This window comes from Equus asinus, chromosome 29 (assembly GCF_041296235.1).
Source record: "Equus asinus isolate D_3611 breed Donkey chromosome 29, EquAss-T2T_v2, whole genome shotgun sequence".
In the NCBI taxonomy this organism is placed as follows: domain Eukaryota; kingdom Metazoa; phylum Chordata; class Mammalia; order Perissodactyla; family Equidae; genus Equus; species Equus asinus.
The window spans coordinates 20,142,639-20,169,888 of NC_091818.1; the positions used below are offsets into that span (position 1 = coordinate 20,142,639).

At 37.5% G+C, this 27,250-nt stretch overlaps 1 protein-coding gene across 1 annotated transcript in view; it reads right to left on the reverse strand.

The window, feature by feature from the left end:
* Positions 1 to 23,140: 23,140 nt before the first annotated feature.
* MTPAP (mitochondrial poly(A) polymerase) overlaps positions 23,141 to 27,250 on the reverse strand; it is a 31,264-nt gene continuing 27,154 nt past the window's right edge. Inside the window, exons 7-9 of the mRNA XM_014851801.3 lie at positions 25,913 to 26,005; positions 25,759 to 25,832; positions 23,141 to 23,874 (exon numbers count right to left, since the gene is read on the reverse strand). Of these exons, the coding sequence (XP_014707287.1) occupies positions 23,512 to 23,874; positions 25,759 to 25,832; positions 25,913 to 26,005 (530 nt within the window). The 3' untranslated portion in view covers positions 23,141 to 23,511. The remainder of the gene's footprint in view (positions 23,875 to 25,758; positions 25,833 to 25,912; positions 26,006 to 27,250) is intronic.

Here is a 27,250-nt window from a genome sequence, read left to right on the forward strand (position 1 = left end):
TGCAGAATATAAAAATAGGACATCAGCAAGATGATATTTAGTAGATCTCAATCTAGGCCCCACAAAAACAATAATCTAACAATTACTCACAGACTAAAATAGCTCTGCAAGGGCTCTGGAGTACAATTAAGAGTACCCAGTGGAGCACAAAAACCGAAGAGGGTTGCAAAGTGTAGGAAGCATTTTACCTGTGTCACTCCATCCCCAGACTGGTACTGCTTGGTGCCAAGAGAGCCCCTCAGCTGTAACTTCCCTGCAGAGGAAAAGGACAGCAAGAGGACCCCAGCAGGCTTTGCCACTGAGGACCCTGGCAACACTTGAGCTTGATACTTCAATACTGAAGACTTCATTGCTGAGGAACCCTTCAGTCTTTGCTGATACCCCAGCTGACAGAGCTACCCAGATCCAGAGCCATTACTGAAACCCCCTCCCCAGGGACAGAGACACTGCTGTGTCTCCCCAGGGTTGGAGATGCTGTACCCCATGCCCCAGCTCTGGTGCTGTCACACATGTGCCTTGGACCTGGAGCCACTGCACCTACCTCTGAAACAAGAAGCCCTGCACATCCCAAGAGAACTGCAGAGAACTGGTGCTCTCATGCACCCCTGGAAGCAGTGTCCCCATACCTAGTTCCAGACTCAGCACCATCATGCATGCCACCCAGCCAGCACCCTCATGCTGATGCATAGGTGGAAGGCCTTTTCTTTTTTTTTTTAAAGATTTTATTTTTTTCCTTTTTCTCCCTAAAGCCCCCCGGTACATAGTTGTATATTCTTTGTTGTGGGTCCTTCTAGTTGTCGCATTTGGGACGCTGCCTCAGCGTGGTTTGATGAGCAGTGCCATGTCCGCGCCCAAGATTCGAACCAACGAAACACTGGGCCGCCTGCAACAGAGCAAGCGAACTTAACCACTCGACCACGGGGCCAGCCCCTGAAGGCCTTTTCTTGACCAAAGTCAGCCCATACAGTCTGAAAGATATGACTGCTCCTTCAAATGCAGACACCAACTCGAGGCTACGGGAACACGAAAAATCAAGAAAACATGACACCACCAACGGAACACAACAAATTTCCAGCAAGTGATCCTAAAAAAAATAGAGATACACAAATTGGCTGACAAAGAATTCAAAATAATTGTTTTAAAGAAGCTCAGTAAGCTACAAGGAAACATAGACAACTGAATGTTGAACAAAATGGTAAGTTCAGCAAAGCGATAGAAATCATAAAAAAGAATCAGACATAAATTCTGAAGCTGAAGAATACAATTAAAGAAACAAAAAATGCAATAAAGAACTTCAACATCAGAATGGATCAAAAAGGGGAAAGAATCAGTGAACACAAGGACAGCTCATTTGAAACTATCCATTCAGAGGAGGAAAAAGAAAAAAGAATGAAAAATAAGGAAGAAAGCCTGTGGGATCTATGGGATATCATCAAGTGAATCAATATAAACATTGTAGGAATAACAGAATGAGAAGAGAGAGAAAAGGGCAGAAGCTTAAATAATGACCAAAAAATTCTCAAATCTGGGGAAGAAAATAGACACCTAGATGAAGAATCCCAAAAGACCCCAAATAAGTTGTACATAAAGAGGTCTACATCAAGGCACCCTACAATTAAATCATCAAAACTCAAAAACAAAGAGAAAATTTTGAAAGCAGCAAGCAAAAGGGACTTCTCACATATAGGGGGCTTCCCCCCCACCACCATAAGACAATCAGTGGATCTCTCAGCAGATACCTTACAGGCCAGGAGAGAGGGGGATGATATATTCAAAGTACTGAAAGAAAAAACCTGCCAGCCAAGAATACTATACTTGGCCAAATTATCCTTAAAAATGAAAGAGAGAAAGTCTTTCCCAAATGAAAATAACTGAGGGAGTTCTTCACCGTTAGACCTGCCTTACAAGAAATGCTCAAGAGAATTGTTCAAACTGAAATGAAAACACACTAAAAGTAACATGAAAGCATATGAAAGCATAAATCTCACTGGTAATAGTAATTATATAGACAAACACAGAGTAATGTAACACCGTAATTGTGGTGTGTAAATTACTTCTAACCGAAATATAAAAGTTAAAGGACAAAAATATGTTAACAGATGCACATAAAAAGAAGCAACCCCTGAGAAAAACACAAAATGTATTGGGGGAGAGTAAAAGTGTAGAGTTTCTATATGCGATTAAAGTTATTAACTTAAAGTAGATGGCCATAACGACAAGATATTTCATGCAAGCTTTGAGGTAACTACAAAGAAAAAACCTATAATAGACACACAAAAGATAAAGAAAAAGAATCAAATCAAATTGCTACAAAAAATCATCAAATAACAAAGGAAGACAGCAAGAAAGGAAGAGAGGAACAAAATAACTCCAAAACAGATAGAAAACAATTAACAAAATGGCAATAGTAAGTTCCCACCTATCAACAATTGCTCTTAATGTAAATGGTTTAAACTTACAATTCAAAAGGCATTTAGACAATCCTGATCAAAATCCCAATGACATTCTTCACAGAAATAGAACGAAGAATCCAAAACTTCATATGGAACAAAGAAGACCCCAAATAGCCAAAGTGATCCCGAGAAAAAAGAACAAAACTGGAGGCATCACAATCCCTGACTTCAAAACATACTACAAAGCTGTAGTAATCAAAACAGCATGGTACTGGCACAAAAACAGACAAGCAGATCAATGGATCAGAATTGAAAGCCCAGAAATAAAACCATACATCTATGGACAGTTCATCTTTGACAAAGGAGCCAGGAACATACAATGGAGAAATGAAAGTCTCTTCAATAAATGGTGTTGGGAAAACTGGACAGCAACATGCAAAAGAATGAAATGAACATAATCTTGCACCATATACAGGAATTAACTCTCAATGGATTAAAGATTTGAGTGTAAGACCTGAAACCATAAAACTCCTAGATGAAAATATAGGCAGTACACTCTTTGACACTGGCCTCAGCCACATCTTTTTGAATATCATGTCTACTCTGGTAAAGGAAACAAAAGAAAAAGTTAACAAATGGGACTACATCAGACTAAAAAGTTTCTGCAAAGCAAAGGAAACCATCAACAAAATAGAAAGACAACCCACAAACTGGGAGAAAATATTTGCAAATCATTTATCAAATAAGTGGTTGATCTCCAAAGTATGTAAAGAACTCACAGAACTAAACAACAACAACAAAACAACCTGATCAAAAAATGGGCAGAGGATATGAACAGATATTTTTCCAAAGAAGATATACAGATGGCCAACAGACACATGAAAAGATGCTCAACATCACTAATCATTAGGGAAATGCAAATCAAAACTAAGATGAGATATCACCTTACACCTGTCAGAATGGCTGTAATTACCAAGACAAAAACCAACAAATGTTGGAAAGGATGTAGAGAAAAGGGAACACTCATACACTGCTAGTGGGAATGCAAACTGGTGCAGCCACTATGGAAAACAGTATGGAGATTCCTCAAAAAACTAAAAAGAGAACTATAATATGACTCAGCTATCCCACTACTGGGTATCTACCCAAACAACTTGAATTCAACAATCCAAAGGAATATATGTACCCCTTTGTTCATTGCAGCACTATTCACAATAGCCAAGATGTGGAAACAATCCAAGTGCCCATCAACCGGTGATTGGATAAAGAAGATGTGGTATATATATATATATATATATATGTGTGTGTGTGTATATATACACACACACACACACACACACACACGCACACAATGGAATACTACTTAGCCATAAAAAAAGACAAAATCATCCCATTTGCAACAACATGTTTGGACCTGGAGGGTATTATGCTAAGTGAAACAAGCCAGACTGAGAAAGACAAACACCATATGATTTCACTCATATGTGGAATATAAACAAATACATGGACAAAGAAAAAAGTTCAGTGGTTACGAGGGGAACGGGGGTGGGGGTTGGGCACAGGGGGGTGAAGGGGAGCACTTGGGTAGTGACAGACAAGAAATAATGTAGAATTGAAATTTCACAATTACGTAAACTATTATGAATCTCAACTTTTTTAAAAAGGTATTTAGAGTGGATTAAAAAAAACAAAATTCAGTGATATGCTGTCTACCAGAGACTCACTTTATTTATTTAGTTAGTTTTTGGGTTTTATTACTATTTTAAAAAATTATTTTATTAAGGTCACATTGGTTTATAACATTGTGTAATTTCAGGTGTACATTATTATATATCAGTTTCTGTATAGACTGCATCATGCTCACCACCAACAGTCTACTTTTTATCCATCACCATACATATCTGCCCCTTTACCTCTTTCACCCTCCCCCCACGTCCTTCCCCTCTGGTAACCACTAATCTGTTCTCTTTGTCCGTGTATTTGTTTATCTTCCACATATGAGTGAAATCATATGGTGTTTGTCTCCGTCTGCCTTATTTCACTTAACATACCTTCAAGGTCCATCCGTGTTGTTGAAAATGAGATGATTTTGTCTTTTTATGGCTGAGGAGTATTCCATCGTGTATATATATACCACATCTTCTTTATCCATTCATTGGTTGATGGGCATGTAGGTTAGTTCCACATCTTGGCTATTATGAATAAAGCTGAGATGAACATAGGGGTGCATAAATTGCTTTGAGTTGTTGATTTCGTGTTCTTTGAATAAATACCCAGTAGTGGGATAACTGAATCATGTGGTATTACTATTTTTAATTTTTTGAGGAATCTCCTTATTGTTTTCCATAGTGGTTGCACCAGTTTCCATTCCCACCAACAATGTATGAGGCTTCCCTTTTCTCTACATCTCCTCCAACATTTGTAATTTTTTGTCTTGGTAATTATAGCCATTTTTTAAAATTTTTTTATTACAATTATGATAGTTTACAACCTTGTGAAATTTCAGTTGTACATTATTGTTAGTCATGTTGTAGGTGCACCACTTCACCCTTTGTGCCCTCCCCCCAGTCCCCCTTTCCCCTGGTAACCACCGATCAGTTCTCTTTGTCTATATGTTAACTTCCACCTATGAGTGGAGTCATACTTATTTCACTTACCATAATACCCTCAAGGTCCATCCATGTTGTTGTGAATGGCACGATTTTGTCCTTTTTTATGGCTGAGTAGTATTCCATTGTATATATATACACCACATCTTCTTTATCCAATCATCAGTTGCTGGGCACTTAGGTTGGTTCCATGTCTTGGCTAATGTAAATAATGCTGCGATGAACATAGAGGTGCATGGGACTTTTGGAATTTCTGATTTCAGCTTCTTAGGATAGACACCCAGTAGTGGGATGGCTGGGTCATAAGGTATTTCTATTTTTAACTTTTTGAGAAATCTCCATACTGTTTTCCATAGTGGCTGCACCAGTTTGCATTCCCACCAATAGTGTATGAGGGTTCCTTTTTCTCCACAACCTCTCCAACATTTGTCACTCTTGGTTTTGGTTATTTTTGCCATTCTGACAGGTGTAAGGTGATATCTTAGTGTAGTTTTGATTTGCATTTCCCTGATGATTAGTGATGATGAGCATCTTTTCATGTGTCTATTGGCCATCCTTATATCTTCTTTGGAGAAATGTCTGTTCATGTCCCCTGCCCATTTTTTGATCGGGTTGTTTGATTTTTTGTTGTTGAGCTGTGTGAGTTCTTTATATATTATGGATATTAACCCTTTGTCAGATAAATAACTTGTAAATATTTTTTCCCAATTAGTGGGCTGTCTTTTTGTTTCAATTCTGTTTTCCCTTGCCTTGAAGAAGCTCTTTAGTCTGATGAAGTCCCATTTGTTTATTCTTTCTATTGTGTCCCTCATCTGAGGAGTTATGGTGTCCAAAAAGATTCTTTCGAAACTGATGTCAAAGAGTGGGTAATTATAGTCATTTTGACAGGTATAAGGTGATACATCATTGTAGTTTTGATTTGCATTTCCTTAATGATTACAGATGTTGAATATCTTTTCATGTGCCTGTTGGCCATCTGTATATCTTATTGGGAGGAATGGCTGTTCATGTCCTGTGTCCATTTTTTTTATCAAGTTGCCTGTTTTTTTGTTGTTGAGTTGTATGAGCTCTTTATATATTTTGTAAATTTAACTGCTTGTTAGATATATGACTTGCAAATATTTTCTTCCAGTTGGTGGGTTGTCTTTCTATTTTGTTGATGTGCAGAAGCTTTATACTCTGATGTAGTCCAATTTGTTTATTTTTTCTTTTGTTTCCCTTGCCTGACTACACGTGGTATTTCAAAAGGTGCTGCTAAGACCAATGTCAAAGAATGTACTGCCTATATTTTCTTCCAGGAGTTTTATGGTTTCAGGTCTTACATTCAAGTCTTTAATCCATTTGAGTTAATTTTTGTGTATGTGTAAGATAATGGTCTACTTTCAGTCTTTTGCACGTAGCTGTCCAGTTTTCCTAATGCCATTTATTGAAGAGACTTTCCTTTCTCCAATGTATGTTCTTGGCTCCTTTATCAAAGATTAGCTGTGCAGAGATGTGTTGTTTTATTTCTGGGCTTTTGACTCTATTCCATTGATCTGTGTGTCTGTTTTTCTGCCAGTACCATGATGTTTTGATCACTGTAGCTTTGCAGTATATTTTGAAGTCAGGGAGTGTGATGCCTCCAGCTTTGTTCTTTTTTCTCAGGATTTCTTTAGCTATTTGGGGTCTTTTGTCACCCTATTTGAATTTTAGGATTCTTTGTTCTATTTCTGTGAAGAATGTTATTGGGATTCTGACTGAGATTGCATTGACTCTGTAGATTGCTTTAGGTAAAATGAATATTTTAACTATATTTATTACTCCAATCCATGGGCATTGAATATCTTTCCATTTCTTTATGTCATCATCAATTTCCTTCAATAATGTCTTATAGTTTTCATTGTATATGTCTTTCATCTCCTTAGTGAAATTTATTCCCAGATATATTATTCTTTTTGTTGAGATTGTAAATAGGATTGTATTCTTGAGTTCTCTTTTTTTTTTTTTTAAAGATTGGCACCTGAGCTAACTGTTGCCAATCTTCTTCTTTTTTTTTTTTTTCTGCTTTTTCTCCACAAGTCCCGCCAGTATATAGTTGTATATTTTACTTGTGGGTCCCTCTAGTTGTGGCATGTGGGATGCCACCTCAGCATGGCCTGATGAGCAGTGCCATATCCACAACCAGGATCTGAACAGGTGAACCCCGGGCCGCCGAAGCAGAGCACGCAAACTTAACCACTCAGCCACAGAGCTGGCCATTGAGTTCTCTTTCTGTTAGTTTGTTATTAGAGTGTAGAAATGCAACTGATTTTTGTATGTTGATTTTGTACCCTACAACTTTGCTGTAGTTGTTGATTATTTCTAATAGTTTTCTAAAGGATTCTTTAGGGTTTTCTATATATAAAACGATGTCTGCAAACAGTGAGAGTTTCACTTCTCCACTCCCTATTTGGATTCCTTTTACTTCTTTTACTTGCCTAATTGCTCTGGTCAAAACCTCCAGTACTACGTTGAATAAGAGTGGTGAGAGTGGGCACCCTTGTCTTGTTCCTGTTCTCAGATGGATGGCTTTCAGTTTATCCCCGTTGAGTATGATGTTGGCTGTGGGCTTGTCATCTATGGCCTTTATTATGTTGAGGCATTTTCCTTCTATACCCATTTTATTGAGAGTTTTTATCATAAATGGATGTTGGATCTTGATGAAATGCTTTCTCTGCATCTATTGAGATGATCACATGGTTTTTATTCCTTGTTTTGTTAATGTGGTGTATCACATGGATTGATCTGCAGATGTTAAACGATCCCTGCATCACCCCACCTGATCAAGGTGTATGATCTTTTTAATGTATTGCTGTACTCGGTTTGCCAATATTTTGTTGAGGATTTTTGCATCTATGTTCACCAGCAATATTGGCCTGTAATTTTCCTTCTTTGTGTTGTTCTAGTCTGGCTTTGGGATCATGGTGACATTGGTCTCATAAAATGTATTAGGAAGTGTTCCATATTCTTAACTATTTGGAATAGCTTGAGAAGGATAGGTATTACATCTTCTTTGAGTGTTTAGTAGAATTCTCCAGAGAAGCCATTTGGTCCTGGACTTTTATTTTAGGGGAAGTTTTTGATTACTGTTTCAATCTCTTTACCTGTTATTGATCTATTCAGATTCTCTCTTTCTTCTTGATTCAGTTTTGGGAGGTTGTATGAGTCTAAGGATTTATCCATTTCTTCTAGATTGTCCAGTTTGTTGGCATATAGTTTTTCATAGTATTCTCTTATAATCCTTTGTATTTCTGTTGTAATTTATCCTCTTTCATTTGTAATTTTGTTTATTGAGGCTTCTCTCTTTTTTCTAATGAGTCTGGCTAAGCGTTTGTCAATTTTATTTATCTTCTCAAAGAACCAGCTCTTAGTTTCATTGAACCTTTCTCTTGTTTTTTTAGTCTCTATTTCATTTATTTCTGCTCTAATTTTTATTATTTCCCTAGTGCTGTTTTTGGTCTCTGTTTGTTCCTCTTTTCCTAGTTCTGTTAGGCGTAGTTTGAGATTACTTATTTGAGATTGTTTTGTTTGTTGAGGTAGGCCTGTATTGCTATAAATTTCCCTCTTAGTACTGCTTTTGCTGCATCCTGTAAGACTTGGTATGTTATGTTTTCATTTTCATTTGTCTTCACATATTTTTTATTTCTCTTTTGATTTCTTCATTGATCCAATGATTGTTCAGTAGCATGCTGTTTAATCTCTACATATTCCTGCCTTTCCCAGCTTTTTTCTTGTACTTGATTTTTAATTTCACAGCATTGTGGTTGGAAAAGATGCTTGATATGATTTCAGTCTTAAATTTATTGAGGCTTGCCTTGTTTCCCAACATAAGGTCTACCTTTGAGAATGTTCCATGTGTACTTGAGAAGAATGTGTATTCTGCTGTTTTTGGATGTAATGTTCTATGTATATCTATTAAGCCCATCTGGTCTAGTGTTGAATTTAAGGCCACTATTTCCTTGTTGACTTTCTGTCTGAACAATCTATCCATCGATGTAAGTAGGGTGTTGAGGTCCCATACTATTATTGTGCTGCGGTCAACTTCTTCCTTTATGTCTGTTAATAGTTGCTTTATATACTTTGGTGCTCCTGTGTTAGGTGCATATATATTCATAAGTGTTATGTCCCCTTGGTGGAATGTCCCTTGTATCATTATATACCGCCCCTCTTTGTCTCTCATTGTCTTTTTTATCTTGACGTCTGCTTTGTCTGATATAAATATGGCAACACCTGCTTTCTTTTGCTTGTCAAGTGCTTGGAGTATTGTCTTCCATCCATTCACTGGGAGCCTATGTTTGTCTTTAGAGCTGAGATGTGTTTTTTGGAGGCAATATATTGTTGGGTTTTGCTTTTTAATCCATCCTGCCACTCTGTGTCTTTTGATTGGAGAATTCAATCCATTTACATTTAGAGTGATTATTGATGTATGAGGGCTTAATACTGCCATTTTATCTCTTGTTTTCCAGTTGTTCTATATTTCCAGTTTCTGTTCCCTTGTATTTCTGACTGCCATTTCAGTTGGGCGGTTTTCTATGATGGTTTTCTCAGTGTTTTCTTTATTTATGATTTGTGTCTCTGCTCTGATTTTTTATTTTTAAAGATTGGCATCTGAGCTAACATCTATTGTCAATCTTCTCTTTTATTCTTCTTCTCCCCAAAGCCCCCCAGTATACAGTTGTATATTCTAGTTGCAGGTCCTTCTGGTTGTGCCATGTCTGCTCTGATTTTTTGTTTAGTGGTTACCGTGAGGTTTGTACAAAAGATCTCATAGATGAGATAGTCCATTTTCTGATATCTTCTTATCTCCATTAGCCTAAGAAGGTGCACCAATGGTCTTCTTTACAGAAATAGAAAAAACAATCTTAAAATTCATGTGAAACCACAAAAGACCCCCAATAACCAAGCAATCTTTGAGAAAGAAGAATAAAGCTGGAAGTACCACACTTCCTGATTTCAAAATATATTGCAAAGTTACAGTAACCAAAATAGTACTGTACTGGCATAAAAACAGACACATAGACCAGTGGAACAGAATGGAGAGCCCAGAAACAAATTCCTGCATCTATGGTCAATTATCTTCAGTAAGACTGCCAAAAACTCACAATGGGGAAAGAACAGCTTCTTCAATAAAAAGTGCTAAGAAAACTGCATATCCACATGCTGAAGGAAGGAAGTCAATTCTTATCTTTCATCATACACAAAAATAAACTCAAAATGGATTAAAGACTTAAACATAAGACCTGAACCATAAAATTCCTAGAAGAAAACATAAGAGAAAAAATCTTCTTGACATTAGCCTGAGCAATGATTTTTTTGGATATGACGCCAAAAGCACAGGCAACAAAAGCAAAAATTGACAAGTGGGATTGAAGCAAACTAAAAATCTTCTGCACAGAAAAGGAAACATTCAACAGAGTGAAAAGGCAACCTATGAAATGGGAGAAAATATTTTCAAACCCTGTATCCAATTAGGAGTTAATATCCAAATTACAAAGGAATTCATCAACTCAGTAGCAAAAAACATAACCCAATTGAAAAAATGAGCAAAGGACCTAATAAACGTTTCTCAAGAGAAGACATACAAATGGCCAGCAGGTACATAAAAAAGTGCTCAACATCACTAATCAACAGAGAAATGCAAATCAAAATCACAATGAGATATCACCTCACACCTGTTAGAATGGGTGTTATCAAAAGATACTAAGTGTTGGAGAGGTTGTGGAGAATAGGGAACTCTCATACACTGTTGGTGGGAACATAAATTGGTACAGCCATTATGGAAATCAGTGTGGAGGTTCCTCAAAAAATTAAATAGAATGACCACGTGGTCCAGCAATCCCGTTTCTAGTTATGTATCTAAAGGAAATGAAATCAGTATCCGAAAGAGGTATTTGCACTCTCATTCATTGCAGCACTATTCACAATAGCCTAGGTATGGAAACAACCTAAATGCCCACTGACAGATGAATGGATGGAGAAAGTGTGGAACAAAATGGAACACTATCCAGCCTAAAGAAAGAAGGAAATCTGTCATTTGTGACAACACGGATGAACCTAGAGGACATTACAGTAAATGAAATAAGCCAGACACAGAAAGACAAATAGGCATGATCTTATTTATATTTGGAATCTAAAATAGTCAAACTCATAGAAGCAGAAAGTAGAATGGTGGTTGTCATGAGCTGGAGAGAGGGGTAAATGGGGAGATATTGGTCAAAGGGTGCAAAGTTTCAGTAATGCAAGATTGGTAAGTTATGGAGAAACACTGGACACCATTGTGACTAGTTAGCATAGTTATCAATGTGACTAGTAGTATAGTTAACAATACTGAATTGCGTACTTGAAATTTGCTAAGACAGTAAATCTTAAGTGTTCTCATCACAAAAAAGAAAAAGGAAGGAAGGGAAGGAGGGAGGGAAAAAGGAAATGGTAACTATGTGAAGTGATAGACATGTTAATTAGCTTGATTGTGGTGATTTTTTCACAATGTATACATATATCAAAACATCAAACTGTACGTCTTAAATATGTACAATTTTTATCTGTCAATTATCCTTCAATAAAGTTGTGAAGTAAAAAAGAAAATAAAGGAAAAAAAGACAGAAAATGATGAGGTCATATTAAAGGGACTTTACCAGGAATTATGGGTAGCAATTTCAAGCATAAAACCTGATTTAAAAAAATTATATTCATGAAAGTACAAATTTCTCATTAAAATTTTTCTGAAGATATAAATATGGCAAGTAATCTCATAGAAAGATGTTGAACAGCATTAGTTACCAGGGAAATGCAAATTAACACCAAAATAAGACTCTACTACACACCCATTTGTAATAAAGTATCTGATTCCAATTTTGACATTTGATTGCTAAGAGTTTTCCAGCCCACCTCTCCCTCTTCCCTTCCTGCCCCATAACTGGGAAAGCTGCTAAGAAAATCCAGGTGCTCCCTCCTTTAGTGCCAGCGGGAGGTGTAAACCACACAACCCTGGCCGCAACCCCATCCCCTAGCCACCGTTAAAACCCCAAGCCAGTCTCCTGTCCTTGCTCTCTCAAGTCATTTTCAGACCAGCTTAAGAACCCTGCCCCCCTCTCCTTAGAGAGTCTTATTATGTAATAAACCTTTCCATACCCTCACTGTGCGTCTGTGTATGGCACCATCAGCCTTGAAATCCAAACCAAATTTTGCATGGGTGTTCATCCTACCTATGCGAGGTGGCCAAAATACTAAAGAGCTAAAATCATAAAGCCTTGACTATACTAAATGTTGGTGAGGATGAGGAGGAAGAGAAAGTAAAATTATACAACCACTCTGGAAATCAATTTGGCAGTTTCTTAATAAGCTAAATAGATATCTATCATATGGTCCAGTAATTCCACTCTTAGGTATTTGCCCAAGAAAAAAGAAAGCATATATTCATATAAAGACTGTACGTGAATGTTCATAGCAGCTTAATTTGTAATCGCCACAAACTGGAAATGACGAAAGTGGTTCATAAAATGGAATATTATTCAGTAATGAAGGACTGAACTGGTGATACACCCAAAAATATGAATAAATTTCAAAACAATTATGCAGATTAAACAAAGCCAAATATGAGTACATATTGTATTTTCCCATTTTTATAAATTTTAGTATATGCCAATATCTATAGAAAAGAAAGCAGATGAGCGGTTGTCTGAGGAGCAGGCTGGAAAGGGAGCGAAGGTGGAGCGGGGCGGGGGCCAGGCGGGGTTTCAAGGATGCACCACGAAACTTTTGGAGGTGGTAAATATATTCAGCATCTTGATTTTGCTGATGAGTACATAATATGTCAAAACTGATGAAATTTTATACTTTAGATATGCACAGTTTTTTATATTTTAATTACACTTCAATTTAAAAAGACTGGATAATTTTGCCTTGAGCAGTTGTTGACAGAAGAATGAACCAAGAACCGTGGTTTGGGGCATTTCTGAGATCTCTCCTTAACCATCATTCTGGGAATTCTCTTCAATTTTCTCCTTTTTTGGTCTCTTTTTTTTTCCGAATCCCTTCTTCCTCTTTCTTGGTTTGCTCCCTCACTGGATGGAAGAGACCCTTTAGTGGGGGATATTTCTATAAGAAAGAGTATTTCTGTAAAAATATTTATTCTACCATCACATTTATATGACAGTTTGACTAGGCATAGAATTTCAGGTTAGAATTCCTTTTCCGTCAGAACTTTGAAGGCTTTGACTATTATCTTTCTTCCTTTGTTGCTATTAAAAAATCCAAGCTTATTCTTATTCCTGATATTATTCCTTATTCCTTTGTGTGTGGACATTGGTTTCTTTGTACATCATCTTCCCTTCTGTCGTCTCCCCCATCTCTCTGAAGGCCTTTAGGATTTTCTAATTGCTTCCGTCAAAGTTTATGATAACGTGCTTTAACATGAGTCTATTTTTATCCATTGTGCTGGCCACTCATTGAACACTTTCAATTGAAAACTCATATCCTTCAATTCGGCAAATTTTCTTGATGATTTTTTCCCACTTTTTTCTTCAATGGGGGTCAGAGTTTATTTCTTATCAGAGGAAGAAGTGCATTTGAGGTGCAAAGAGGTGCTGTTAAGAAACGTAACCAATGTTCTGAAGGCTTTTAAACACAGATAAGAAAATTAGACAATGGTAACAACTGTCATTAAGTTGAAAGGCTAAAACCAGTATTTCAAACTTTTCCTAAATGTGTGATTAGGAGTGATTTGATAGTCTTGGAAAACAAATACTCTACATTTCCCAGCATAATGAACTTCTTTTTAAAAAGCAAAACAGATTTTAGTTGCACAGAATTTAAAACAGACTGTAGCTTATGTAACTAAACTTAATAGCCTAAAATATTTTCTCCTAAATCATGCCGCACATATTTTATTAATCTATGAATAAAATTTATTCCAGGATGGTACTGCACATATTTAATCATACTCAAATCTTTCTTCATCTAGGAGATCAAATATAGCTAATGTTGCTTAGAAAATGGGAACTACGAGACGGCTTTAGAATTAAGAAACATTTAAACCACACTTAAATTCAAATATTACTTAACACAGCTTTCACCCTGAAGCACAAAGAAGTCTGAGGTACTGTCTTTGTTCAGAGCAACCAAGATAAAAACATCAAATAATTTCAATTTTCAAAGTGATTTTATTAAATATTTAAAGACTTTAATTAAGGTCTCTCACAATATGGTTATGCTAGAATATATGTAGCAAACTATAAACACAAGCTGAAAACTAACTCAAAATAATGACAGCTATTTTTAATTGCTACACATCTGTTACCTAAACAAACATAGGCTGATAACAGCTGAAAAACTACAAATATGAAAGGGTCAAACATTAGAAAAATAACTGACTCATAATATAGAAACACCTAAATTATTTCAGTGACGTAAAAATGCACTAAAATTTTATGTTCATAAATAAGATATCCTGATAATATGCTTAAAGGTCAAAAGAGAATTTCTACACTGTCTCTTATAAATCATAAATTTTCAAGCAGTATTTGGCCTAAAATGCTTCATTCTTGGTCTCAGTCCAGATAAATATTTTGGAAAACTGGAAGAAAAATTGTATTTTATATTGCTTGAGGTGTCTCAATGTGGTTGGAAAAAGAAGATATTTTCCCCATTCTTTTTTGGGCATTTTGCACTCATTCACACATGGCATAAATTTAAACTTTGAATTGGCATGCACAAAATCTTTTATGAGGAAATCACAGTCCAGAAATAAAAGCTGGCAATTTCTGATTTTTGAAGCAGAGCACAAAACAACATTTGCAGTATCCGCTTTCCTTACTGGTGAAGTAGGAATTCGTTCCAGCCAGGTGTCTGCACTGTTATCTAAAGCCCAACTCAACATGTGCTGGCAAGTGAGATGTCATTTGAAAGCTCCTTACAAGGAAGTAAACTACGTGAATAGTGTACATCATTCCTGTAAGATTAAAAAAATATATATGGGATCAGAAGCTGGAATCAAGCAGAACTCAACGGTTTCCGGTAATGGCAGAGTAGATAATATACACCAACTCTCTCACTGAAAATGAGAGCAAAACCAAACTGAGCAAAACAAAAAGCAGCTGCTTGCAAGCATGGAACACTAAGGAGGCAGGACTGTGGAGAGGCACTCACACAGGGGAGCCCAGCCCTGCTGCTGCTTTCCCCACAGGGACTCCTGCTGAGGAGAGCTGCGCAGAGCTCGCAGAATACTCACAGGGAAAGGGGACAAAAACTGGCGTTCAGGGCCGACCAAGGGGAAGGGGCCCCGGGAAACACTCCTGGCCGTGGACGGGCTACACTGGGAGTAAAGAACTAGCACTAGAATCTGGAACTGAATCAACTTCAAAATCTCAAGGTGATCTGGGATCGTAAGTACCCTACTCACCTTCCAGAAGCAAAAACAAATCCATTCTGAAGGAGACGAACATCATACTCCATCAAGTAACCGACTGTTCTGGGTATACAGTGTCAACATACAGAACAAGGAGGTGTACTACCAGGAGAGAAGCCGATGTGATGAAAAGCAGAAACAGACCCACAGGGGAGCCAGAGAATCGAGAGATCAGACGCAGACTTTAAAATAACTGTGCTTAAAACAAGGAAATCAAAGACGAGATTGAGAACTTTGTCAAAAAATTGGAAAAGTTTTTTAAAGTACCAAGTGGAAATTCCAGAACTAAAAAAAAACCTACTGAAATTGAGAATTCAATAAATGTGTTTAAAAAATTAGACACAGCTTAAGAAAAAAATTGATAAACTATAATATAGGTCAGAAAGAAATACCCAGAAGAGACCAAAAAAAAAAGACTGGGAAGAATTTGGTTGAAAGTTTTCTAAAACTGACAAAAAAATATTTTTGTCCTTAGGTAATACTGAACAACTCCACAGGACATAGTCATATGTGCTGACATAATCACCACAATCCAGGTTGTGGGAAACTCCACAAGACAGACAACCCAGTATCTTCGATAAATGCAACCGGGGAAAAAAGAGATGAAGCAGAAACCTAAAGCTTCAAGAGACCTCAGAAACAGGTCAACCAACCACAAAGTATGGACTCTAACTGGATCCTGATTCAAACAAATGTACTTGGGGAAAAACAATTGTGATATCTGTAAGACGACTGGAAACTTGAACACTAATTGCATATGATGCTATTAAAGAATTCGTGTTTTTGTTTGTTCTACTTAGGTTTGATAATGATTTGTGATTATGTTGGAGATACTGACATATTTACAAATAAAATGGTAGAATGACTGGAATTTGCTTAAAATCACACAGATGGGGTAAGTAAATGGGGTTATAAAGACAATTTGCCCTGAGCTAAATATTGAAACAGGCAAAAGATATATGCAACTTCACTATACTTTTCAATGCACTTTTGCCTGCGTTGAAAATTCTCCACAATTAACAATAATAAAGTTTTCTATAATTATTGGTAAGCTTGACAATCTTTACTGTTTATATGTCCATTTTAATTGCTTCTATGATCTTTGTCTTTGTTTTGCCTATCATAAACTTGTAGAGCCCATTATTTATTAGAAAAATTAGCCCTTTTTCATTATCATCAGAATTTGTTCCTTTTGCCTATGGTTATTTTGTGGTATAGCTTTCCATTTTAAATAGTCACTCTCTCCCTTTTTTTTTTTTTTTTTTTTTTTGCTGAGGAAGATTTGCCCTGAGCTAACTTCTGCCAATCTTCCTCTATTTTGTATGTGGGTCGCTGCCACTACACGACTGCCAATGAGTAGTGTAGGTCCACGCCTGGGAACTGAACTCTGGCTGCTGAAGCAGGGGATGCCGAACTTAACAACTAGGCCACAGGGCTGGACCCCTAAAGCAGTTACAGTTATCAATACATTCTTTTATAAATGCTTGTCATACTCGTAAAAGCATACTTCTCTACTCCAAGTTTATAACTCTCATCTATGCTTTCTCTTTTATACTTTATGATTTCACTTTTTCCCCCTCCACATTTAAATTCTGACCCATCTGGAATTTATTTGGGTGTAAGAGCGAGATTGGGTTTAAACTATTTTTTTCCAGTAGCTACCAGTTGTCCTCACACAATTTATTGAATAATCCATCTTTCTCTACTTACGGACTGTTTCATTGATTCATCTATTTCAAACCAGTACCATCCTGTTTTAATTACTTTTGCCTTATATTTTAATTTCTTTACCAAATTAAAATTTTTTTCCTAGCTGTTCTTGTATGTTTATTCTTCCAGATACACTTCTAATGACTTTCAAGTTTCTTTAAAGAATCTTATAGGATTTTAATTGATTGCATTATTAATTGATAAATTTATGTAGGCAGAACACTTACCCTTATACTAAGCCTTTCTATTCAGGAAGAAAAATCATGTTTCCAGCAATTCAAACCTTTCATCTCTCTTAGGAAGTAGTGTATCTTGATTTAGAGTCTGGCACACAGTAAGCACAGGTAAGTGCTGACTGAATGAATGGCTCCACTGTACCATTACTTTAAGTGTCATTATTAGAGAAGTCTGGAAACTTGAAATCAGTGAAGTTCATAAACAGAATACATTTGGATGTTACAGAATAAATCCTGTGTTTTTTACTAACTAGAACCCTTAATCAGTAACTTTTTTGTACACTTGTACAAAAATGTTCATTGATATGTAAAATGACCTTCAGGCTCTGTACCATTCACTGATATCTTTAAAATCACAATGAACAAACACATATAATCTAATATTGACTCGCTATAAAATGTACTTTCTTGAATCCTACTCCTTTGAAAATTGATGGGTTAAATGGGTACACAGAAGAGGGAAAACACTGTTGGGAAACTAGCTAATAGGTCACTGTATTAAATTAGGAGAGAGGTAATAAAGACACAAACTAAACAAGCTAACGGCAACAGAATTAGAGAGAAAAAGATTAATCAAACAAGGGTGGGAAAAAAGGAATCTAAAAGGATCCTAGAGTTTGAGCTATGGTGGCAGAGAACAATGGTACTAACAATAGAAATAGGCAAATTAAGAGGTTAGCCAATTTTAAGGAATAAAATAATTTTAATTCAACACAGGTTGAACTGGAGGTAAAGAACAAGAGTTAAAGCACCAAGTCCAGAGCACGATAAAGATGCAGTTCCAGAGGGCGGGGCCAAGACGATGACTTGACAGTCAAACGTCCACGAGTGATGGTGAAGCTATGGAAACAACGGTATCTGACAAATTTGTTTATTTCAACCCATCTTACTGTTTAACAACAGAATCACTGAGCAGCGGCACTTCAGTTGTCTAAGTGTAGCCACTTCTTTAAAAGATTAAGAAATCAAAATATAAAAATATTTCATCAATTATAAAAATATAAAATATAAAAATATGCAAAAGGCGCTGTAGTTCTCCTCTTAAAAAACTCAATTATACAAAGCTGAAGGAAACCACTCCTACTGATAACCAGGCTTTATAATCAGTAATGCCAAAAAATCAAGTAGGGAAACTCCAAAGATACTTACTGTGGGTTCAACTAGAGAACTGAGAGAAAAAGGGAAGTTACCACGTAAATCATTAACAGCCCTTCTAAATTACCAAAATTAACTGCTAAAGAAGAAAACCAAGGTGAAGCTTGTGTTAGTTTTATACTGATATATACATTTGTAGAATTTCAATGTACATTTTAGATGCAGTAAGAAAAAAACCAACCAGGCTTTGAGTGTCAAATTCCCTTGCAAGATATCAGCCAACTTCATAATCTACCTTTTACTGTCAATTTTTGAGACAAGAGAGAACACGTCAATATGCTCTTTCAAGCCAATGTGTAAACTTAGCAAAGATTAAGTAAAACTCTAGTCATTAAGCTGCAGTAATCTAAGCCAAGTACTAGTAACTTTTTAACAGGAAAAGCTTCAAAAATGTATGACTTTCATTGTACCTAACAAGTTTAACATGTTAATGAATTTTGGTAACACAAAACATAATGCAGACCTAATTTGTAATCTTTTGTTAATTTGCTCCATTTTATTTGACAGCATCCATTATACTAAGTTTTTGATGTGCCGTACTTCCAAATAAACCCAGAAAAAATAATCTGTAATTTACATTTTTCATTAATTTAGACTTGGCCTATTCTAAATGGGGTATTTTACAGCATGTACTCTTCATAGTCTGACATTTACTGTTCCAAGTCCTATCTTTCCAATACTCTCTTTAAAATGTCTCAGCAGCACATTCTAAAAGCTTAGGAACTTTGCCATGAAAAAAAGAAAGTTTAAATATATTCATCTAGGAGTAGACAGAAAAAGGGAAGAATGTCTTTAACCTGGTTTGGACTCCACTGAGTACTCAACGATGGGAGATACACATACAGACAACAGGAGAGATCACACTGAAAAAATGAAGTGTGTTTTTTTAAATAATTTGTGGTGATTCTATATATCCTGTATCACAGACATTAAAGATTGAAAATTCTATCTAAAATAGACATTTTCTGGGAGTTGCTCCATGGGAATTCCAGAGGAAGATTGTAATGTTTATATTTTTTGGAATATGTATCCACAAGTAATTGAATTCAGCAAGGAAACAAAAATGTCTTTCAAGTCCTTAAATTTTCCAACAACATCTCAAGGTGAAAAGTGATTTCTGGTCATGTTTTCCTTCCTTTCCAAGCATATATTGCAAAGAATTCCTCATTAATAAGGCTTTACATAGAATTCTGTATCATGACCCGGTATTTCCTGATGATGGCTTTAAATTACTTAAACTTTACTTCCTTATTAAATATTAAGAAGACAGACTCTTCTGAGGTATGAGAGTCAGCTTCTGAAACTTTGTAGAAAATTTAACAGCCAATTTTTCTTTTTTTTGAGGAAGATTAGCCCTGAACTAACATCTGCTGCCAATCCTTTTTTCCCCGAGGAAGGTTGGCCCTGAGCTAACATCTGTGCTCATCTTCCTCTACTTTATATGTGGGACGCCTGCCACAGCATGGCTTGATAAGTGGTGCATAGGTCTGCACCCGGGATCCGAACTAGCGAACCCCAGGCCGCCAAAGTGGAACAGGTGAGCTTAACCACTGCACCACTGGGCCGGCCCCGAACAGCCAAATTTTATCTAACTTGATGAGACCTATGGTACTCAAATTCACTTAGAAAGCAAGCAAAGGAGCAGTGATCTAAAACTGCTTGATATCAACAGATTAATCATCTAAAGCACTGCTTTAATCTGTACTCCTCTACACAAAACCCTTCAATTCAAGGGTTTACCAGTGAAAACATACTCAACTTCCTTAACTTTCACTGGCAGCCCTTCACAATCTCACTCGACCTTGACTCTCGAGGGTCACAGTGGGTCTGGACTGCCACTTCTCCCACCATGCTTGCCTCTTCTGACCCGTTTACGCTGTCCTCTTTTTTCACGATAACCCCAGGTCCCTCCCTCGGTCTACCTACTATCTCTTCAAGACCTACCCTACCCTACTCAATAAAGCCTTTCCTGACCATCTCAGGCAGAAGTGGGTTCTTGCTTTCTACAGCACTTTAACTGCTCCACTCCTACAGTGTTCCCTGACGGGACTGAATCGAGACACGAGACTACTCACCAACTCAACGCCAAACTCTGGAGAGCGGAGTTGCTACCCGGACAAGCTATGACCTCTTGGTTGTTCTTTCTGCTGGTTTTGCAGATGTTTACTGTGTCGGCTTACATTATATATGCAAATGTAGCTTTAAGGAATTGAATGGAGCTGCACTTTTAAGATGAAGGAATTTCTAGGAACATGAAATGACGTAAAATAACCTGATTCTGTGCTCACCTGACTATAACCCTAGAGCAAAAGGAAGAGGCGGCAAGTAGTAAACGACAGCAGGAAGAAAGTCCTACTTAACTGTCTTTACTCCCTCTCCTCTATGATCTCCAAAGACTTGTGAATGAGAGAGATTATACATTTATACATCGTTCTCCTAGAATGTCTCTGGCCAATTCTCTAATTTCCTAAAGATGGGTAATAACTCCAGGAATTTATACTCTAGTCATGCATCACTTATCGACGAGGATCCGTTCTGAGAAATGTGTCGTCAGACAATTTTGTTGCTGTGCAAACTTTCATAGAGTGCACTCACACAAACCCAGATGGTACAGCCTACTGCACACCTCCGCTGTATGGGGGTAATGTTAAGGGGCCACCGTCACATATGCCGGCCGTCACTGAGCGAGATGCTGTTATGTGGTGCATAAGTGTAGTGGGCTATAAAATCTGAAATGGTGTATAACTGCAATCAATCTGATCTAGGTAGGCTCATATCAAAATGACTTTCACACACTGAATAAAACTTATTATACATGAATGCTACTGAACGAAAGCCTGGTAATAGCTAGAAAAGAAAAACCTCGAAAACGTTTTTCCTTACCTTATTATTCCACCAGTTTTGACTAAGAAATGGCAATGACAAATAATTGCTGACTATGCCTAAGATGTAATAAAAACTATCTTTTAAAAATTTGGGATGTGGATACAATGAACTTAGGAGAAAACATATTACATTTGTTTGTAGTCTATATTCAGTTAACTAGAATTTAAACTTCGTATTAGCAGATCACTGTAGATCAAAATTCATCACCTAAGTCTCACACTGAAAAATAAAACAGACCTACAGTGTCAAAGCTATTCTGTAAATAACAAAAAAGAAAATGCTAACACATACACATACTTTAAAATGGCCATTTTAGACTTGACACCAAGCAAAAAAAGAAAATGTCCAAATATCTATGAACAGGAAAAAAAAATCATTTCATCTAGAAGCTTAAATATTTATGCTTTTTAAATCTTTTTTAAACTCTCAATACAGATTTCTAGCCCAAGAGAATAAATCTAATTAAAGAACAAATGAAAAATGCCTTTTAATTTAAAGACATTGCCTGTATAACAGAACACTGATACTTGTTTGTTGCTTTCCAATGTGATACCAAATAGCACAGCCACGTGGGCACGGAGGGTATCTGCTTTATAACAATTCTATTAGTGAGTTTCCCAAAACATCCCAAGAAAAGCTCATTCTAGTTTCTGATCTAAAATTTAGATGGGAAACTATTTTGAAAAGCACTACAAACACTAAATCTGAATTCTAAGTAGCAAGCATAATGATTATATACCACAAACGCTACATCGTGACAGCTAGAGAAATAACCTGTACTATGGGCCAGGCTCTGCACCGAGCACTTTCCTATTCACCTCGCTTCATCTTCACAACAGTCTGGCGAAGTAGGCACTATTAGCATCCCCATTTCATGGACTAAACAGGTGGGGCCCAGGGAGACGGAGTAATTTACCAGGAAGCCACTTTAGCTCAAGTCTGTGTTTGCAAACACTACACTGTTTGCTTCTTAAACTGAAAGCTTCTCCAGAGGGAATGTAATGGAAATTATATTTCAATATGTATCCACTTCCTACAGGCAGAAAGAAATTCTCACAAGAGGAATACTGGGAATATCACACATTAGTAGAAACAGGGTTTTATTTTTGAAAATAGAAAAAGTAACTAAATAATAGCCAGCCCCAGTGGTCTAGTGGTTAAGATTCAGCACTCTCACCACTGTGGTCTGGGTACGTTTCCTGGTCAGAGAACCACACCATCTGTCGGCTGTCATACTGTGGTGGCTCTGTGTTACTGTGATGCTGAAAGCTGTGACATCAGTATTTCAAATACCAGCAGAGCACCCACGGTGGACAGGTTTCAGCAGAGCTTCCAGACTGAGACAGACTAGGAGGACCTGGCCACCCACTTCTGAAAAAATTGGCCATGAAAACCCCGTGACTAGCAGTGGAGCATTGCCTGATTGAGCGCTTCGAAGGAGAGAGGGGGGTGCAGAGACCGCGCAGGGCTGCACTCTGCTGTCCACAGGGGTGCTACATGTCAGAATCTACTCGACGACACTAAAAACAAAACTAAATCATATTTGAAAATACAATGTACCAATATTTTTATATATCTGGCTTAGAATACCTAGAATGTAGTGTTAGAAGTGTCTGCATTCTTATCTTTTAAAAATACAAATATTTTTAGAAATCAGTACCAACCTGTTTTAATTTATAAATGAATAAGAGTACTTTGCTTGAAGAATACAAAAACACATCTAAAGGGTACTACCAAACTGTGAGGGTTTATTGTCTTCACTGCCTACACACGTATACCTAAAGTTCTTTCAAAGGATTTCTACGCAGGGACTGATGTGGATATCAACAATGGTTTGAGTCTAAAACTGATTTTTACCATTCGCTTTGTATAGTTTATCAATTTATGATCCTCCTTCACCTGTTCCTCATGGCTGCGTTCTAAAAAAACGCCACCGGGTACCAGACTGCTGAGACTGAAAATGTCCCGGGATGTCAGACCAAGTCAAGGGCGCAATGAGAAGATCAGGAAAGCAACACCAGACGCAGCTGACATCTGTGAAGGCAGTCCAAAGATCATTTCATAGGAGGAAGCCAGTTCTTGCAGCCACGGTGCAGCCATCAGGCCTGAGTACTAACTGTCCTTTTCCCATTGGTGTCCGTGGGACCTTCTGCACCGCTACTTTTTATGGATTCCAACAAGTTTTTAATTCTTTCACTTGCAGGCTTCTTCCTCTTCTTCTTGGCAAGAGACAAACTATTTGTTACAGAGGGGAGCAGCAGGGTCGCCAGCCCCCAGGGCTGATTCCCTGACGGGGAAGGGCGATCTTTATCTTGCTGATGTAAAATCCAGGCGCTCTCTCTGGCCAGATCCACAAATTTCTGCAGCTGGCTTTGAGTTACATTTTTGCTGATGTTGAGAGAAGTTTCAAAAGGATTCTGAATGTGCAGCGGAGAAGATTCAGGTTTGTTTTGTTCCCTTCCCTACAGATTATTACAAAGAAGAAAAAAATGTATAAATATACGAAGGGCTCAGATATAAAAACAGTTTGGCTTAATACAAAGTCAAAAACATGTAAAATACTAGCATTAATTTTACAGAGTAAAGAATTTCTTTCCTAAGGGGACTGGGTATGCGTGCATGTTATGCATTTGTGTATATATGCATGTGTACTTCTGATTTTTTTCCCCTTATAGTTTTATGAGTATTCTTTAGAGAAAAATAAATTAGGTTTATGAGCTATGGATAATGATGTCACTGCTCAAATGAGAGGTATCTGGACTAAGTCAACCAATAAAAGTATTTTTAAAATAACTAATTTTGACCTAACAGGATAGAGCTGGGAAGGGGAAAAAAAAACGAAAAAGAAAAATGGCAGAAAATAAGATGAAGATACACTTATTTTTAAGACTTGCTAAAAATATACCTATTACAGTGGGAATGGAAGCACACAAAATTCGAAGCCTTACAATAATTAATGTTTCCCAAGTATGAAATGAGAAAGGAAGAGAAGGAACAAAGGATCATTCATTATTCATTTTAAAACACTAAAAGTTTCCTATTACTTTCCTAAAGATCCAACTTAAATAAGGCACTGCCAGGTTGACGCCTCACAGAAATAGAAAGAAAAGCTACAGCGACGAGCCACATGAACAGCGGTGATCCATCCGCCCAGACCAGCTTTCCCTCTCTCAGATGGTATCACGTGCTACAAAACCAATGGTCAAGGGGCTCCCACGTGAGCAGCACGTGTTTCCTCCCTCACTCCTCTCATGCCACTGCTGGCAGGGGTCCTGCCTGTCCTCATCTCTGAGCCCTGGGAGGAAGGGGACAGAAAGGATAAAGAACTTCATATGTTCGGTGACCTTTTCTTCTAGATTGCATTCCAGACCCGTGTCCCTTCCCTCCCTTCCTCACACTTTTTTTTTTTTATAGGAAGATTAGCCTCTTTTTGCTGAGGAAGACTGGTGCTGAGCTAACACCTGTGCCCATCTTCCTCTACTTTATATGTGGGACACCTGCCACAGCATGGCTTGACAAGTGGTGTGTAGGTCCGCACGCAGGATCCAAACTGGCAAACCGCAGGCCGCTGAAGTGGAATGTGGGAATTTAACCACTGCGCCACAGGGCTGGCCCGTCCTCACACTTTTTTTAACAAAACCTCTACAATCAGGATAAGAGGGAAGAATGAACAAAGCAGAGTTGAAGAAACAACAAAAAAGAGTATCTGAGTATGTGTTAGACGAAGCCAATCTTACAAGAGCTGTAACTAAGGACCCAAAGGCAAACCAGAACAAACCCAGAGAGCGAGCTCAAGGATCGCCACACGGAAACAGACTTCGCCTAGGGTTCTGCTCTGACTGAAAATGTCTATCATTCCAGCTACTCAGATGAACCAAAATCATAAATTCACTTGCCTAAGTAAATTAAATCCTAAGGGATCACACTGAAGGAATTACTAAAATCTATCTCTGGGACTATGTATCCGATTTCTTCTATAGGAACACAAATCCAGTTTTAAAAGAACTGTATGTAAAATTATGCTTTCCAGAAAATTATTCAAAATCTGTTCCACGTCTGGAAGGACACGGTAGTATTACTTATTAGTAGTAAGTGAGGAGAAAGGTGCCATGGCATAGTGACAAAGGCACACGTTGAAAGAGCTGGCTTGTGCTCCTGCAGATAGCCAGGGTACTGAGCTCAGTCAAGCTCTGCAGCTCCTCTCGGCCTCGGCCTCCTTATTACTACCTGTTACTGCAGAGGTGAAATGCAATAACGTTTGTTAGAGTGCTTGAAGACAGTTTAATTAAATATTAGTACAGCAGGAGACCAGATACCCAATAACCAAATATTAAAATATTATTTACCTGTCGAATATTTATGGAATTTTTATTGAAAGCGAAATTTCCAAAATATTCAAAAAATTCTTTCAGTAGTAATTCTGCAAGAAAATAAAACAAGGAAAATAAGAGCAAAGTCTGTTTCAATCCAAAAAGGAACAAAGAAAAAGAAAATACCTACCTAGTGTTTCTGTGTTTTCCGAAGGTTTAATTCTGTTCAGGTCACAAATAAATGTACAGTTGTGGCCTTCTATTATACATTTATCTTCTGCATCTTAAATCAACAGAAACAAAAAATATTTCACATTAAATTTCAAAGATATTCTCTACTTCAGAAAAGAAATCTATAATTAAATAAATCAAAGTTACATGTTAATGTGTCCTATTACTAGTGTTACATGATACTTAGGGCTAATATTTAAAATTCCATTAAAAAAATTTGAGGGGCCGGCCCCATGGCCTAGTGGTGGGGTTCACAGGTTTGGATCCTGGATGTGGACCTACACCGCTTGTCAGCCATGCTGTGGTGGCAACCCATATACAAGACAGAGGAAGACTGCACAGATGTTAGCTCAGGGTGAATCTTCCTCAGCAAAAAAAAAAAAAAAGAGAGAGAGAGAGATTTGAGACTAATTATACTACCATGAAATTAACATTACATTTACATTAGCATATTAAAATTGTCGATCAATAACCCAATGATTCCTACCCTATCTTTTGAGGTAATCAGTTCACCAGTTACAAATGAAACCGTAAATAGCTTCCATCTTTCACCAACGCAAATCTTGACACTACCTTTGATCAATAAGATTTAAGGAAAGTCTCCATTTCCACTCTTACCACCTTTTTCTGCATTTACTCTCAACAATTCATCCATGATACTAACTGAATGCTCTAAGAGTTCTGAAAAACTTCGGGTAATTTCTAAAATGCAGCACTCTAGAGCAACTGGAATTGAGCACGACAAATTCAACAGCACACTGGACTTAAGCATTCACGTTTCCTAATGGTATTCCTATCTTTAGAGGTAACCGTTTCCCTATTTCCCTAATTGTTGATAAATCCACAGCCACCATGAAAGCCCTCGCCCACTCTAATCTGTCTTCTGTGGCACAATGTGCAGACACACTCCCACTCTTCCAAAGTCTAATCACTGGCCACCTTCCCCAGAAGCATTTGATTGTCCCAAGCCAGTGCCCCCTCCTTCCAGTCCCACGCTCCATTAGCACTTACCTGACCACATTCTGATTGGATGCATGCTGTCGACGGCCCTCCCTAGTCTGGGACTACGAAGGTCACTGTCCTTTTCATTATCGCCTCTCTCTCCTAGTCTAGTCCACAACAACAGTGCCTGACGTATAGCAGGCACATGACCACTAATCTTAATGACTGCTGATTTTGAATACTTATCTATAATCACTAGAGAGAAATTTAAAAAGAGATAAATGAGGTTCCTTCAAACTTCTGTCTCCCTTGTCTTGTGGTTTTGGTTATACGGTTGTTGTTGTTAAGCCCTGGG